This window comes from Mustela erminea, chromosome 17, assembly GCF_009829155.1.
Source record: "Mustela erminea isolate mMusErm1 chromosome 17, mMusErm1.Pri, whole genome shotgun sequence".
NCBI lineage: Eukaryota > Metazoa > Chordata > Mammalia > Carnivora > Mustelidae > Mustela > Mustela erminea.
This window is the reverse complement of record NC_045630.1, coordinates 20,281,297-20,298,719: the sequence shown is the minus strand read 5'-3', so window position 1 is coordinate 20,298,719 and position 17,423 is coordinate 20,281,297. Positions and strand designations below refer to the sequence as shown.

The following is a 17,423-nucleotide window of genomic DNA, read 5'->3' as shown; positions in this document are numbered from 1 at the left end:
ACGTTTTTATCATTGGCTTAAGGGAAACATTTTGTATATGTCACTTTTTAGAGTCTTACTGTATTAACTTTTAGCATTTCATTCTAATGCTATTTCTCTTTGACTTGATAGAATTTTATTTTCATAATTTTCTTCTCCTAGGTATTAAATAAAACTAAAGAATTTGAAGATGCGGTGAGAAAAGTTTTAAGAGATGTTAATTTAGATAATGATGTAGTTGTATCAGTCTTTGAAACAAACATCAGAGTTCTTGGGTAAGTATGTAAGACACTAAAGCTATAATTTTAATAACAGAAAAGCCAAGGTCTACTGTGTATTTCTTGATGGTAATAAAGCAAGATATTTCTTATGTTTAAAAGATAGAAGTTGGGATATTATGAAACAGAGGCTCTGGGATGACTGCATTATATTAGGCACAGACAGCAGCAGACATTGGAAATTGTTGCAGACTCCCCCCCCCCCCCCCATTAAAAAAGGATTAGAGGTTGAACATTTGCATATTAGCTATAGCTCAGGTTTTTCACTAGTTTCTGTAGTTTGCTAATCTTAGCCAGTAACCCTTCGGGCCAAATGAAATTAAATGTATAATACTACCACTCAACTCAACAATCTAAAATGTTTTTAGAACATTTAAAAATATTGAATTACAGGATTTATTAATTCAAGTTTCAGCATTATTAAATTTTTATATTTAATGGTTACTTGTATGTTGTAACACATTTCCTTTTGACAGGTAAATGAGTCAGTTTAGGAAATATTTATGTAGCTTTTCACAGAGTTTGTTAATCTATTATATTTAGTACAGAATTGGGGAGGGTTTTTTAATGCTATACTGTAAGAGTTAAAGGTTACGTGATGATATCATTAAGTTAAATTTTAAAGTTCTTAGAATCAAAAGTTGTCAAGTCTTTTGTTTTTAAGGGTCTTATTTATTTTAAGAAATTTTAAGGTATTTGAGAATGCCAAATACTTCAGCAGATAGAACATTTAAAACTTTCTTGTATTATCTGTGTTTTGTCATAAAATGAACGGCCAGAGTTAGGTGTAAAAAAGAAAATGTTCTGAGGTCTTTCCTTATGTGTGCTAAATTGTCGATAACAAGGTACCCACATCTTTTTAGGTGGTGACTTTTAAGTATCTGTAAGAAGTGGATAATGTTTCATCTCTGTGCTTGTAGGGGTCTTTTGGGTGGACACTCATTGGCAATCATGCTGAAAGAAAAAGGGGAGTACATGCAGTGGTACAATGATGAACTTCTCCAAATGGCCAAGCAATTGGGTTACAAACTTTTACCAGCTTTCAATACTACCAGTGGCCTTCCTTATCCAAGAGTAAGTAATTCTGAAAAATATGGCAGCCATTATCTTCTTCCTTTATGGTCTTAAATGAATTTTTGTAATTGGAGCCATTATTCGTCGTGTGCTTAAGGCTGAAGAAAAATACTTGATAGCTATATAAAACATTTATATTGACATTTCAGTTTTGCATTTGAGTGATATGAGAGTTTAGATTCATTTAAGGCTTTTATGTGTCACCATGTAACCATAGATTAGATTATGCTGCAAAGAAGGAAGAAACAGATGCCAGACTAGAATTTGGGCACAGAATTATTTGTGTGGAAGATACATTTGAAACAGTGAGAGTGGGTGTTGGCTCCCCAGAAGAGAGGATATGGAGAGAACATAGGACAGAGGGGAATGAGGAGGGGTGCCTGCGTGGCTCAGTGGGTTAAACCTCAGCCTTCGGCTCAGGTCATGATCCCAGGGTCCTGGGATTGAGCCCTGCATCGGGCTCTCTGCTCAGTGGGAAGCCTGCTTCCTCCTCTCTCTCACTGCCTGCCTCTCTGCCTACTTGTGATCTCTTTCTCTTTCAAATAAAGAAACAAAATCTTAAAAAAATAAATAAAATTAAATTTAAGAAAGAAGGGAATGAGGAAGTAGAGCAGTGGGAAGGAGGGGGTTCAGAGACTCTGGAGGAACCACACAGTGGTAGCTTTGGTATGATGAGATTTAGATACTTAAGAAAACACCTAAGACAAAAGGAGGTGTTTTAGAAAACAATTGAAGAATTAGAGGCAAACAGACCCTTAAAGGATGTAATGTGAGAGAATAAAGGGTAGGGAAGGGTTCCAACTAGGTGAAAACACAGGAAGCATTCATTTTGAGATTTTTTTTTTTTTAAGATTTTATTTATTTATTTGACAAAGAGAGATCACAAGTAGGCAGAGAGGCAGGCAGAGAGAGAGGGGGAAGCAGGCTCCCTGCTGAGCAGAGAGCCCGAAGTGGGGCTCGATCCCGGGACCCTGGGATCATGACCTGAGCTGAAGGCAGAGGCTTTAACCCAGGCGCCCGGTAAGATTAATTATTTAAGTCTCTAAAGAATAAGCCAGAGGGAAAAGAGTAAAATAGGAGTAAGATGGGTCTTTACAGTAGTTTAGGAATTATACACAACTTAGTAATGACTGAGGTGTCTAACTTGGACAGGAGGGAGAGACCAATAGCATTAATAAAGAAATAAGTCAGGGGGGCTTGGGTGACTCAGTTAGTTAAGCAGCTGCTTTTTTTTTTTTTTTTTAAAGATTTTATTTATTTATTTGACAGAGCCAAAGAGAGAGAGAGAGATCACAAGTAGGCAGAGAGGAAGGCAGAGAGGAAGGGAAGCAGGCTCCCTGCTGAGCAGAGAGCACCATGTGGGGCTCGATCCCAGGACCCTGAGATCATGACCTGAGCCGAAGGCAGAGGCTTAACCCACTGAGGCGCCCCAAGCAGCTGCTTTTGACTAAGGTCATGATCCGGAAATCCTGGAGTCCAGGGATGAAGCCCTGCTCAGCAGGGAGTCTGCTTCTCCCTCTGCCCCTCACCCTGCTCATGCTCTCTCTCTTGCTCTCTCTCTCAAATAAATAAATAAAATTAAAAAAAATAATAAAGAAATAAACCAACATATAAAGTTCTTTTCATATTCATTGGCTTTTTCCCCTTTGCTTAATATAACATTTTCTCGGGGGGAATACAAAACTCCCTCAATTGACTCTGCAGCTGGCTTTCTTGTACTACCAACCCAGAATCTCAAAATGGGGGCACCTGGGTGCCTCAGTGGGTTGGGCCTCTGCCTTCAGCTCGGGTGATGATCTCAGAGTCCTGGGATGAAGCCCCGCATTGGGCCTCTGCTCATCGGGGAGCCTGCTTCCCCCTCTCTCTGTCTGCTGCTCTGCCTACTTGTGATTGTACAGAGTATCTTTTTTTTTTTTAAGATTTTATTTATTTATTTGACCGACAGAGATCACAAGTAGGCAGAGAGGCAGGCAGAGAGAGAGGAAGGGAAGCAGGTACTCCCTGCTGAGCAGAGAGCCCGATGCGGGGCTCAATCCCAGGACCCCGGGATCATGACCTGAGCCAAAGGCAGAGGCTTTAACATCTTGAGCCACCCAGGCTCCCCTGTACAGAGTATCTTTTAACTTTCAGAATTTATTATGAGAATTCAGAATTTATTATTATTACGGTTTGGCAATAGACTTTCTGACGTGCTCTCAGAACCTCATACCCCAATGAAATGAGTGTTCCATTTCAGCCAGAAAAATCTAATAGTGTCCTCCCCCCAAACACCTAAGGTCATCTTTTCCTTTGTTTTTTGTTTTTTTCTATTTCCATGCTGTTAGGCCTTTCATCTCTATTACCTGGAATAACTTTTTTCTCCCAATATAAATCAAGTAAGACTCACTTTCACCATCAAGAAACCTTTGACTAGAGAGCATAATGTAGAGCAGTGCTTTTCAAACTGGAGGCATAATACTTTACCCACCAATTTAGTGGATCGTGACCAACACTTACTTTGTTTGTTTAGAGAAACAGACTATTAAATCTCTTATCTAAATTTCTCACTTTTGATATTTTGAATAGCTCTTCTGCAAACATCTTTGTACAGATCTCTTTACTTCTTCCATAGGATAAGTTACTAGAAGAGGAAATAGTAAGTCCCAGAAATAGGGAATTTTTTTTTAAAAGATTTATTTGACAGAGCAAAAGAGATCACAAGTAGGCAGAGAGGCAAGGGGGAAGCAGGCTTCCCACTGAGCAGAGAGCCCGACGCGGGGCTCGATTCCAGGACCCCGAGATCACAACCTGAGCCGAAGGCAGAGGCTTAACCCACTGAGCCACCCAGGCGCCCCAAATAGGGAATGTTTTTTAAGGCTTTGGGTACTTCTTGCCCAGTTGCTCTGCAGAAGAGTTCCACTTTTATAGTTAGACTATAACTATAAAACACTTTTATAGTGTTTCATAAAAGTGTATGTGTCGTTATACTGTTATACTGTATTGTTATTATTTTCCCAATTGGATGAGAAGAAATGCAGTCTTGTTTTAATTGGAATTTCTTTGCTTTTTGGTGTGGTTAAACTTGTTTGTTGATCTTTTTATTTTCTTAGCATATTAAAATTAAAAACAAAGTTATTTCAAATAACCCAGGTATTTTTTTAATTGAATTTACTTTTTATTTTTAAGATTTTTTTTTTTAATTTATTTATTTGACAGACAGAGATCACAAGTAGGCAGAGAGGCAGGCAGAGAGAGAGAGGAAGAAGCAGGCTCCTTGCTGAGCAGAGAGCCCAATTCGGGGCTCAATCCCAGGACCCTGGGATCATGACCTGAGCTGAAGGCAGAGTCTTTAACCCACTGAGCCACCCAGGTGCCCCTTGTATTTACTTTTAGTAAATACTTTTAGTTTTTGTTTTAATAGGAGGTGCTTCATTTGGGGGAATCTAGCATTTCTTCACTTTTGTCATAACACGAGAAATAGAAGAGGAATTAAAACAATAGGTACTAAGAGTATTCGAGTAAAATAAAGAAAATGTATTGTTTTCTTATTCTCTGAAGTATCAAGAAAATTATAAAAATTTCCTTTTAGAAGAGGACTGCTGATAGAAACTGTCTTCCTTGCCTTTTCAGACTTATGAGCTTTTACTCATGAAAATGTGTACAGTGTTTCTTAGGTATGCATACATAATTAAGAGTATTGCATTATTGCTTTTAACTCAAGAATTTGCTGGACAGAAATTATATTTTATTGGTTAATGGTCATTTGTTACATCTACCTATAAACCTTAGAGGCAGTCGACACTTTGTGATGCCATTTCCTCAAAGTTAATTAAAAGTACTTTGCCAGTTTTTCATTTAAGACCTCATTTCTAAGGTCAGGTAGATGATTATATCCATAAAACATAGGGTTAATGGCAGTTCCATTTTGATTTTGTACTTTAGGGGTCTTTAGGGTATAGCAAATATATAGCCTAGATAAATTTAGTGTAGGTAATTTAAACTTCTACCTTTCAATAAAAAAAAATGTTCCTTTCAAGGACTACTTTGTGATTCCCAGGAACATAGGACCAGGAGGGAGAAAGCAGCTTCCAGATTTCCTTCTAAGTAAAAAACCTTTATTATATTTTTAACCCTTTTTGTCTGAAGCCTTTCAAGTAAAGGGCAATAACCTCCTTGTTTCTAACTTGCACGTGACTAAACAGATGCTCCTACCTGTGCCCTCTACACTGGTCTTCTGAGATCTAGTCAGGAGGACTGCAGCTTATCTCAACAGCCTCTAGAGCAAAACTCAACAAGAGGATTAACATAAGCACTCAGCCCTTTTTCCTTGCCTTATAAAAACCGTGGTGCCCTCTGGAGGTTTTGCATTTGTAAGTTGTTTAATAATGCGGATCTTCAGCATAGGAGATGGAAATGATATGATACTAGAGATAGTTATATTAAGAAATAAACCTTTTATATCATTAGTACCAACCATCTTGGGACAGTAATGACTATAATGCAATATACAACCATCTTAAATATTTTTGACGTACAGAACTTCAGTGTGTCAAAGTATTTCCTTTTTTTTTTTGTTTAGAGAAGAGATACTAAAAATGGAATATAAATGTTTTCTGTCTTGCCTTTGCTTTCTTATGACCACTTCCCTGGACTTTGCCATTGTTAGCTCTCAGCTATTCCCAATCCAGTGATATTTTATCCAATATCTGTGAGATTTCTTCTGAGTTTTAGATCTTAGCATTTGTTGTTAGTTCCATTTGTACAGCATTTGTATGCCTCAAGTGACATTTTGAAAGTGAGGTAAACAGCCAGTGCAACAATCCACTCCTCATGTCTCATCTACATTTCACTTTTGTTGTTTGTCTGTTGGTGGTGAGTGGGTATTATCCCTGTCTCCTTGCTTCCTAGAGTGTCAGTTGGGCGCTATTAAGGTAGTAGGCTTACCCAGCACTTGATTTCTGCAGATAAGTTGAAATATGAATTTATTTGAACTTCTCCTTACAGAGTCTGAATAATAACTGATCTGGAAACATTTGTATTTGATGTTTTTGTTTATTGTTATATGAAATCCTTGCTGTATGCTTGCTCTTTTTTATATTTATTTAGACTGCAGAAGACCATTCAAATTTTAATCAGTTTCTGGTCAGTTTGTTTCTGGTTAATCTAGGTTTATAATGTAATTTGGCTGTCTTTGAATTATTAAGAAAATACTCTTTTGAAAAAATTTTCTTTGTGTTGCTTGATAGCCTGTCAGCAAGGCAATATACTCTACATTTTAAAACTTTTAAAAGCTGTAAACAAAATTTTAATCTCCTTTTGAATACATACCATAACTTAATCAGTGGTTTTTGTTTTTTTTTTTTTTCTGTGAAGGACTAATATAGTACTGGTTTTTCATAAATTCTCAAATTTCTTTTAGAGCTAGTCTAGTTTCAGACTGTTCAGAGAATAAAATTGATATAGAACTAGGTATTTTCCCTATGTAATTCTTTTTTTTTTTAAGATTTTATTTATTTATTTGACAGACTGAGATCACAAGTAGGCAGAGAGGCAGGCAGAGAGAGAGAGAGAGAAGAGGAAGCAGTCTCCCTGCTGAGCAGAGAGCCCCATGTGGGGCTCGATCCCAGGACACTGGGATCATGACCCGAGCCGAAGGCAGAGTCTTTAACCCACTGAGCCACCCAGGCACCCCCCCCTATGTAATTCTTATATGGGTACTGAATTTTGGTCTCATTAAGGAAGGAAATCAATGAAAACTTTCTTACCCCATGAATATTATATGTGTAGAATATTCTTCTCTAGATGTTAAATTGGAAAGTCACAAAGATCATCAAATTTCAGTGTTGAGATATTTTATGATGATTTGATGAAGAATCTTGATTGAAAAGTAATCTCTTATCCAGAAGCCATTTCCTGTTCATAGTTGCTAATGATAATCTTCTGGTTTTATTTAGATTAATTTAAAGTTTGGTATCAGAAAACCAGAAGCTCGGACTGGAACTGAGACAGATACCTGTACAGCTTGTGCAGGTACCTTGATCCTTGAGTTTGCGGCTTTAAGTCGATTCACAGGAGCAACAATATTTGAGGTTTGCTTTTCATAGTCTTTGATCTCTTGGGTATTGGGCGTAACTAACTTTATATCTATTTTTTCATTGTTCAAGTATGAGGATTATCAGTTAGAGGATTGCTATCATTTTATACACTTTTGTTTAGATTCCATTATACGGTTTTTGTCAAAAACCTAGAAGTCATTGTGAGTTAGTACAACTGCATTTTTCACAAACTATAAATGTTTAGGTTTATTCTTAGGAGATATCTAGCCATATTATATGAAGTTGATATCACAGATGTCTTACATGAAAAACTGTTTGTTTTATTTGTTATACTTCTAGATGATCTGTTGCATATCTGAGAACCTCACTGAAACAGTATAATTTTTGCACTTGTCTTGATAGTCATATCTGTAAGTTTGTTTACCTCCAAGGTTAATGTTATTTTTTATCCAAAAGACTTAATATTCCCCAAGTAATTTTTTATAGACTAGCTATGTCTCACACTTTAATTTTATCTATATGTTTAGGCAAATTATTGTGTGGAGTAGTATCACAAAACACCCTCTTTTTAAAAATATGACTTGGGAAAATTTTTAAAAATTCAGCAAATGGCACACATAAAGCAAGCAAAACTAGGGAATATATATTAGCATTAGAGACATTGGATCTGAGTGTAAGTAAAACAAGTCAAATGGTCTTTGTGTATCTGTATGTTCAGAGTGTCAAGGACAGATTTATCACGTTTGGTTTGATTTTATTCTGTACTTTGCTGATGTATTTTCCTTTTATTGAAAAGTATAGTCACTTTTGCACAGTCTAATTTGAACTACAAACTCTGAGATACTGATGCATTTATAGGTTAGGAAAGTGAAACTCGAAGAGTGTAAGATGCACAGCTATGGATGAATGAGTAGAATTGAAATTAGAATCCAAGCCTTTCTAAATTCAAAGCCCATACTCTTTCCACTGGTCTATTTTGTACTTATGAATAAATCTATTTGGAAATTATGATGTTTTTAACTTCATGAATATACAGTAATTTATTTTAAGAGAAGCGACACGATGCATTTGACAGCATCGATCGAATACAGGGTTGGCAAACAACAGCCACGGGGCCAGATCTAGCCAATGCCTATTTTTGTGAATAAAGTTTTATTAAAACACATCCATGCTTATTTATTTATTTGTATCTATGACTGCATCTGTGCTGAAGTGACAAGAGTTGAGTAATTGTGACAGTGACTATATGGCTTCATAATGCCTAAAATACTATCTGGCAAAATGACTTTTGATCTAATATATAAAGAGCTCTGAATTCTCATATTGTTCTGTAATTCAGTTTTAAACTTCGGTTAAATCTTTGATTTCACTGGGCCTGTTTTCTTAGCTGTAAGATAGGAACAGGGAAATATAATCTTTATGAAACTTTCTGGCTCTGAAATTAATAGCATTTAATTAAAGCCATAGTCTGCTTTGTTTAAAAAAATCAGCATAAATAAATTGACTTAAGAGCGAAGACTATTTTATACCCTGTTCTTAAATATGCAAAGTGGCAAATTGGTTTAATGATTTTTTTTTTCTTTTGTAGAAGTGCTTCTCTGTAGAAGTACTTCTCCAATGCTAAGTAGATTCTCGTTCCGAAATTAAGTTTAACTTAGAAACTCTGCTGCACATGTCTTATGCTTTTATGTTTTATAACCTCTTTTTATCCAGACCTAAGAATTTGATCAGAAACTATTTTAATTTCATGGCCAATGGATAAAAATAAGTGAAAAAGAAGAGAAATGGTGTCATAAGGTTATGTTTGGTATTGGCAAATGAATACTAGTGAATTTATTTACTCTTCACTAACAAACTTGTATGCTGTGTAAAAAGTGGGTTCTTGAAATGCCTGTTTGTGTTTCAGGGATGACATACCAACTTTGGAATTCTCTAAGTTAGAGTCTGTGAGGAGATTTTCACTTTGTATTTAAGTGATAGAAATTATTTTAAGAAGTGCATTTAATTATGGCCGCAATTAATATAATTTTCTAATACATGTATATGAATGTGAACTTGTACTACAATCTAGACGAACATGAAGGTCTCAAACTGAGATCTCTGCCACTAAATAGTATTTTTAGACTCATTCTTTTTAACTAGGCTTGATTGGCTGAAAAAGAGCCAAGATTGACTTATAAGGAAATTTAATGTATATTATAAATGATTATCATAGGAATTTTATGTAATCCTTAAAATATTCTATGAGCCTTTGACTTTTGTTTCTTTGTTTCCTGTTTGCCAGAGACATGCAGTTCTTCTAGTATCCTTTTTTCTTTTTTTTAATTATAGGAATACGCAAGAAAAGCTCTTGATTTTCTCTGGGAAAAAAGACAACGAAGTAGTAATTTAGTGGGTGTGACTATAAATATTCATACTGGAGATTGGGTAAGAAAAGGTATGTAAGTTGGGCGCTTTCTCTTTTTTTTCATGTAAGTTGGGCTTTTTAAATCAAGCCTTCACATCTTCTGAATGGGGAAGAAAGGATTTTCATTTGTTAAAATAATCTTTGGGACAGTATAAAGCATAGTTTTTCACCGGATTGCTGAAATTTTAATTTAACCTGATTTTCTTCTTTGGGATCCAAAAATAGCACATTTATTCTAGATGGACGTACTGTTTTATTTCATACCTTAATTGATACAGCATTATAGATATGATATGGATGAAACACTATAAGTAGTTTTCTTTCCTTTTTTTTTTTTTTTAAGATTTTATTTATTTATTTGAGAGAGAGAGACAGTGAGAGAGAGCATGAGCGAGGAGAAGGTCAGAGGGAGAAGCAGACTTCCCATGGAGCTGGGAGCCCGATGTGGGATTCGATCCTGGGACTCCGGGATCATGACCTGAGCCGAAGGCAGTCGTCCAACCAACTGAGCCACCCAGGCGTCCCTAGAACTAGTTTTCTTGAGAACTAAAGAATCAGAATACCTCAGTTGTCTCACATTAAGTAGAAATCTATATTTAATAATGTTGTCACTAGATGTTATTGAAATGAATTGGAATCATGAGACAAATGTTACATGAACAAACAGGATATAGAATTATGTAAAGAATATAATTTTATCTTTATAAGACACCCTTATAGAGCATAGGTGAATGGAAATATACTAGAATATTTATTCTTAGTAAGATTATCTTATTTTTTGTCTATTTAGTATTATGTAAGGTTTTTTTCAAATTTTATGTAGATGGTTCTTGAAACTAATCAGAATTCTGGTTTCAGAATTCTACCATTTCTTTTCTGTTTTTTAATCTGCTTGGAACTCAGGTACAAATTAATTAGTCAGAATTCATTTTAAATTAATCCTAATCCTTGTCCTAATCCTAATCCTAATCAGTGATGATGACACACTCATCATTGGTCTATGCATGGCCCATTTTACTTAATCCTTTTTTTTTTTTTTTAGATTTTATTTGACAGACAGATCACAGGTAGGCAGAGAGGCAGGCAGAGAGTGTGGGGGAGAAGCAGGCTCCCCGCTGAGCAGAGAGCTCAATGCAGGGCTCAGTCCCAGGACCCTGAGATCATGACCTGTGGTGAAGGCAGAGGCTTAACCCACTGAGCTGCCCAGGTGCCCCTATTTAATCGTTTTTAATAAGGTAATAAGGACCCACAAGTGGACCATTACTTGATGACAAACACTTGTGCGTATGATCCTTGACTCCACTTCTGCAGTCCCATATCTCTGCCTTCTCTAATTGAAATAGCATTCTTATCTTCTGCTGATCATTTGCTTTTAATAAAGTTTTATTGCATCAGTATGTATTCTTAAAAAGAATTTTTTGTTTTAAACCTTATAAAATCATATCACATCATGCATTTGAGACTTTTTTCACATAATATATTGCTAAGATTCATGTATAATGTTGCATGAAGGTGTAGTTGGTTTTTTTTTTTTGACTGCTGTATAATATTTTATTGGATGAATCAGTCACAATCTGGGCATTTAGATTGTTTCCTGGATTTTACTCTTATGAAAAGTAGTGCCATGAATATTTATATATTTCTCCAAGAGTATTTCTTGGTTATGTATGGAAGAGTAGAATTTTTCTATAGGTTTCCCTTTTTTTAATATTGATGTTTTTGTATTTTTTCCATTTTCTGTTCAGTTGTACTTTTAAAAAAATACTGTTGATACCTATATGATATTGATTTATATGATAACTATCCATTAAAATTTATTGACGTTTTCTTTTTGGCCTAGAACATGGCCAGGTTTTTTTGTTTTTCTTTTTCCTTTCTCCAGATTGAGAGAGAGAGAGAGAGAGAGAGAGAAAGGTTGCATGAATGGGGTAGGGGGAGGGGCAAAGGGAGGGGAGAAGGGAAAGTGAGACTCTGGCAGGCTTCCATGCTCATTGCAGAACCTGGTGCAGGGGACGATCTCAGGACGTGACCTGAGCTAAAACCAGAGTTGGATGTGCCTAACCAACTGAGCTACCCAGGTGCCCCAAACATGACTGGTTTTTATGAACATTTTGCATGCACTTTAAAAAGTGTGTATTTTCTCATTCTTGGTTATAGATTTCTGTATGTGTCAATTTGCTGATTTTCTGTTTGCTTGTCCTACCAAGAATTGAGAAAGGTAGATAAAATTTCTGACAGTGGTAGTGGACTTATTAATATCTCCTTGTAGTTTTGTTTTGCTTTGTATATATTTTTGGGTGCATTAGTCTGTTTTATTAGGTACATTCATTTAAAATACCTCTCTCTTCTTAGTTGAGAGAAATATTTTTGTGTCTTTTGTTTTAAACATACAAATGATTTAAAGTATTTCTTCATTATGTAGTGATCATCTCTAATAATGTTCTTTGTCTTACAGTCTAATCTGATAGTAATACAGCTACATCAGCTTTATTTTGCTTAATTGCCTGATAAATTTTCTGTCCTTTTACTTTCAGTCCTTCAGGTGCTCATGCTCTGAGTGTAACTCTTATGAAATTTACAGATTGTTTTAAAAAGCCAGTTTGTCAGTCTTTGTCTTTAAATTGGTGATTTCAGTCCATTTACATTTAGTTCTATTTTTACTTCTATTTTTTTTATGTATTTCTATTTACTTCTATTTTTAATATATTTGGACTTATACTATCTTAATTGTAATTTCAGTGTGTTCCACCTTTCCTGTTTTCTCTTTAATCCTTTTGTTATTAAATGAAACCTCTATTTACCTTTTAGTAAGAAATGAACTTTAGCATCTTCTCCTACCTCTTGTCACCCCAACCTCCACCCCTCGTTTTGTTAATATTATGTAGTTATTTAGTTTTTATTCACTGTGAATATGTTCTTTTTCCTTTTGGTCTTAGCGTAGCCCTCTTTTCCTTTCTTTAAAGGTAACAAACCAAACTGTCAAGGTATTTGGTCACTTGTACCTTGTGTATTTATTGCTAACAACATCTGGTAGATTTGTCTTCCTTCCTACTTATTTATCCTTGTTTACAGTAGCTTTTAATAGTTCTGAGGCCTTTTATATCCAACAATTTTATTATGCTTTCATATTTGAGTGTTCGTTTGGATATTTATAAAATTTTCTATTTAAGTTCTTTTCCTTCGAGTCTTTGAAAATACAATTCTGTTGTCTTCATACATCCTATTAAAAAACGAGAAATATTCTAATTTTTATGCCCTTATGTGTGTGATCTATTCTTCCTCTTTGGAAGACTAGGAATATTAAAAGCAAAGAGAAATTTCTAAAAATGTGTCTGTAATTTTAGGTGTAGACTTTTCTTTAGCTCTCCTTTGGATATTCTGTGTGTCCTTTCTCCTTAAAATCTTTGTTTTTAATTGCTGAAAACTGGTCTTATTTTTTTAGATATTCTTTTCATTTTTATTAATCTCTCTTTTTACACTTCCTATTATCTAAATCAATTCTGTTTCTCTGCTCCATATATCTTATCTTTATATTTTCTTTTTTTTTTCTCCTGCCTTCCTTTCTTCTGGAAGATTGCCACATGTGATCTTCCAGTTTGCTGATCTCTGCCTCAGCCTCATCCTTTCTGCTATAGGTCCCATCTGCTTTATTGTTTTAACTGTTTCATTTTTTATTCTGTATATTTATGCCTGGTTAAAACATTTTTCTTGTGTGGCACCTGGCTGGCTCAGTTGATAGAGCATGAGTTCAGTCCCCATGTAAGATGGAGAGCTTATTTGAAATTTTTTTTCTAATTTTTTTATATTGTTAGTATCTTCCCTATCTTTAGTATGTCTACTAGGCTAATTTTAAAATTAAATAATTTAAAGTAAGTGTGCCTGTTTTGTTATTTCTTCTTCTGATAAATTCTCATTCCAGCACCTTCTTTTTATTTTTAGTAAGTCATGCTGCTTAAATGTTTTTGGCATATAAGTTTATGTTCCTTTTTCACCTATTCTGTGAGAAGGTCAGATTCCAATCCCTGTCATCCCCAGTGATCTTAGGGATGAATTCTAAGAATTTTTAAAAAATATATCAATGCTTGGACCCCAGGAGAGTCTGATTTCATTGATGCTGCATGGTCCCTGGGTATAGGGATTTCTAAGATTGTAATTGTAGTTGTAATTTAAATTGTAAACGCACCAACCTCAGAAATCACCGGGAAAGGTAGGGGAAAGAATGTCTAAAATTAGTTCCCACCTCTTTTGTTCAATTCCTTAGGCAGGGTTTCAGTGCTGTCTTGATTTTACTCCTGAGGAGACCTGAGTTGTAGCAAGTGGAGGAGGAGGTGTGTCTTAAGATAGTGGTTTGGGAGAAGCAAGAGCAAAGCTCTAGCAGTTTCCCTCCTATTTGATTCTTTCTTAGTCATGTCCAGCTGCCTTCTGCTCCAGGCCAAAACCACCCTCTCCCTACCTGCCCTGCCCATGCTGCCAGGCTTCTTACGGTTTCCTTTGGTTCTCGGTGATGATCTTGGAGGAAGTCGCAGCAATTAAAATTGGACCCTCCAAACAGCAGCAGTCTTGATTTCATATCTACTCTAACTTTAAAGATTGATGTCTTACTGATTAAGGATCTAAATGTTTTTTAAAACGTATAATGGTCCTCTCTAATGTTTCCTTTTTGGAGTTTCTCACTGAGAAAATGAACTTTGAAAAACTTCTTAGAACTATTATCTCCTGCTTTTAAATAAGACTTATGTAACGAGTTTTGCAAAGTAAGATTCTTTTTTTGTAAATATACAAACATCAGCAAGGAACCATTGTTATGCATATAGTCGGGTTAATATTTCTATAAATGTTGAACTTTTAAATAGTTTTATGTTTAGACTGACGTTTCATTCTTTTTTTTTTTTTAATTAGTTTATTTGATAGAGATCACAAGTAGGCAGAGAGGCAGGCAGAGAGGTTGGGGGAAGCAGGCTCCCCGCTGAGCAGAGAGCTTGACTCAGGGCTCCATCCCAGGATGCTGAGATCATGACCCAAGCTGAAGGCAGAGGCTTAACCCACTGAGCCACCCAGGCGCCACTGACGTTTCATTCTTAGTGTACTCCTATCCTCACTTGTACTCTGTCAAGAGGTTTTAAGACTTGTTTAATAAAAACCATGTTTATATGTATTTTTTTCATAGATAGTGGAGTTGGAGCAGGGATTGATTCCTATTATGAATATCTATTGAAAGCCTATGTCTTGCTTGGAGATGACAGTTTTCTGGAAAGATTTAATACAGTAAGTTGATCTAATTTTATAGTAACTTTAGAGCCAATTTTATTTGAGTGCCAGATTTTGATAGAAACTGAACTGAGTGACAGTTGGAAAAACAATCTTTTTAAAATGTGTATAGGTTTTTTTGTCAGTATTCCCTGATGATGTTGGACAAGGGCAGGACAAAGCTACATACATTCCAAAAATTAGTTTACAAGTAATTTTACAAGTAATTTTACAAGTAATTTTATTTTCATCTCTTTTCAGAAGTTTTTGAGTTCTGCCAGTAAGTCATAAAATAAGTAGATTTGAGTTTACCTAATCTTTTATACAAGGAAGTGAATTTATTGGAATAAATTACTAGTTATCTTTCTCCTTTGGACTCCAATTCTTGCTGAAATCTTGGAAATTTGGCCTAGTCCTTGATCACACCAAGCATGCAGGGCTTTGGAGATTTAGGGAAACTAGTATTCATTTCAAAAGCAGGTCAATAACTCTTTTTAAGTCTGGGTCAGAACCACAGGCATATTTTTAGGGGAGAAGGGGAGGGATTACTGAACTTGATCGGATTGCCCTTGTAACTGAAGCAAATTGAAATCAGTACAGTAAACTCATCAGCTATATCACTGTATTCTTTTCAACATCATTTATAATTTCTTTGTGCACCCATCAGTTCACCCACATTACTGTGAGACAGTATGGTATAGTGGCTAACGTAGGAGAGTTTGTCCCACTTGAGTTTAAATCCTGGTGTGCCACTGGTTTTGTGACTTTGGGCAAGTAACTTTACACTATTTAATTCTGTTCCTTATCCACAAAATGGGAATATTAGTATTATCATAGAGTTATTGGAAGCATTAAATAAGCTAGTGCATTTGAAGTGTTAGAACAATGCCTTAGCATCTAGCAGATACTCAATAATATTTATTAAATAATAGATGAGTTAGGAAAAACCAGTAAGAGACCTAATAAGTTGCCAGTTGAATACTTAAAAAAAAAAAATGATCACATATTATTAGATTATAACAAGATTTTTTTTTTTTAAGTGAACCAGGATAGGTTTTTCTTACTTGGCTCATGGATTGACTAACAGCTCAACCTGTTTTTGTCAAATCTGAGAAATACCTAGAAGGTAAAAGAAGGGGGAAAAGAGTTTTTAAGAATATAAAAGTGTAGCAGACTGTAAGAGTGGTAACAGTAATTAGATGCATTAATTTAAGTAGTAGTGAGCTCCACCAGAGTATTACATTAGCTGAGAAGGGACCAAACTTCCTATACACAGGAGAAAAATGCAACTAATTCTGTAATACAGAAGCCTATAACTATATTTCAAGAGGACATAAGAGCATCCTTTGGCCATAGCCATGGGCCATTCCCACAAGACAGCAATAGGATCTCCCCTCAGAAGATTCTTTATTAATTATAGTCTTTAATATTCAACTATAGTCTTTAATATTCTGCATCAGATTTAACACAGGGGAGTATATATACTATATTTTAGAAAGATTTCCATATAGAATAATTTAAATATTTACATAGTTAATAAGTAAATGTATTTATATATAAATTCAGGTTAACTTTCTTCACAGTGAGATTTAATTACTGTTTTTAAGAATAATACATCTTTTTTCATCTACTTTCATGAACACATACTGTGATCTTCTAGCACTACGATGCCATAATGAGGTACATTAGCCAGCCACCTCTTCTGCTTGATGTACACATCCACAAGCCAATGCTGAATGCTCGAACTTGGATGGATGCTTTGCTTGCCTTTTTTCCAGGTTTGCAGGTAAAAAAACAAAAAACAAAAAACAAACAAACAAACCCCACACCAAAAAACCTGTGCTTTTAAAGTATTAACATAGAATAATTAAGTGCATATGTGATCTCTAAAATTGAGTTACCAAAATGGAGTCACATTTTAAAATTAATATACATTTTTCTGTTTATATAATGACTCTAGATAAAGTCAACTCCTATTTTATTAGGTAATTTTGTTGTTATTATTGACTTCTAGGTCTTAAAGGGGGATATTAGACCTGCTATTGAAACTCATGAAATGTTATATCAGGTGATAAAAAAACATAATTTCCTACCAGAGGTAAGCACATCATCTTTGGAATTCTAATTTACATATATTATAAATTGCTAATTTAAAGATAGCAAAAGTTATTTTCAGGATTGGTTTATTCTTTCCTATTTGTTTTTTTCCTGGTTAAATAGTTTATTTAATTAAGTAGTTTTTGGTTTATACAGTACTATATATGTTTTTCCTTTTTCTCATGTATTAAGAGAAGTCTAATTTAAGGTAATGCTGACCTCTGTGAAAAAAGAAAACAACCCAAAGTAGTATTTCTCAGCCTTTCCTAATCTATGCCATTACATACATATTTTCTCGTCCTAACT

The 17,423-nt window shown here is 35.0% G+C and overlaps 1 protein-coding gene across 7 annotated transcripts in view; it reads left to right on the top strand.

Annotated features, from left to right (window-relative positions):
- The window catches only part of EDEM3 (ER degradation enhancing alpha-mannosidase like protein 3), a 74,949-nt gene that overhangs the window by 25,443 nt on the left and 32,083 nt on the right, over positions 1 to 17,423 (top strand). For 6 of the 7 annotated variants that reach the window (XM_032317513.1, XM_032317512.1, XM_032317517.1 and 3 more), the window contains exons 5-11: positions 142 to 254; positions 1,178 to 1,331; positions 7,265 to 7,399; positions 9,698 to 9,803; positions 14,941 to 15,038; positions 16,681 to 16,806; positions 17,035 to 17,118. In XM_032317513.1, the coding sequence (XP_032173404.1) occupies positions 142 to 254; positions 1,178 to 1,331; positions 7,265 to 7,399; positions 9,698 to 9,803; positions 14,941 to 15,038; positions 16,681 to 16,806; positions 17,035 to 17,118 (816 nt within the window). The remainder of the gene's footprint in view (positions 1 to 141; positions 255 to 1,177; positions 1,332 to 7,264; positions 7,400 to 9,697; positions 9,804 to 14,940; positions 15,039 to 16,680; positions 16,807 to 17,034; positions 17,119 to 17,423) is intronic. The other variant, XM_032317518.1, reaches the window with a different exon arrangement.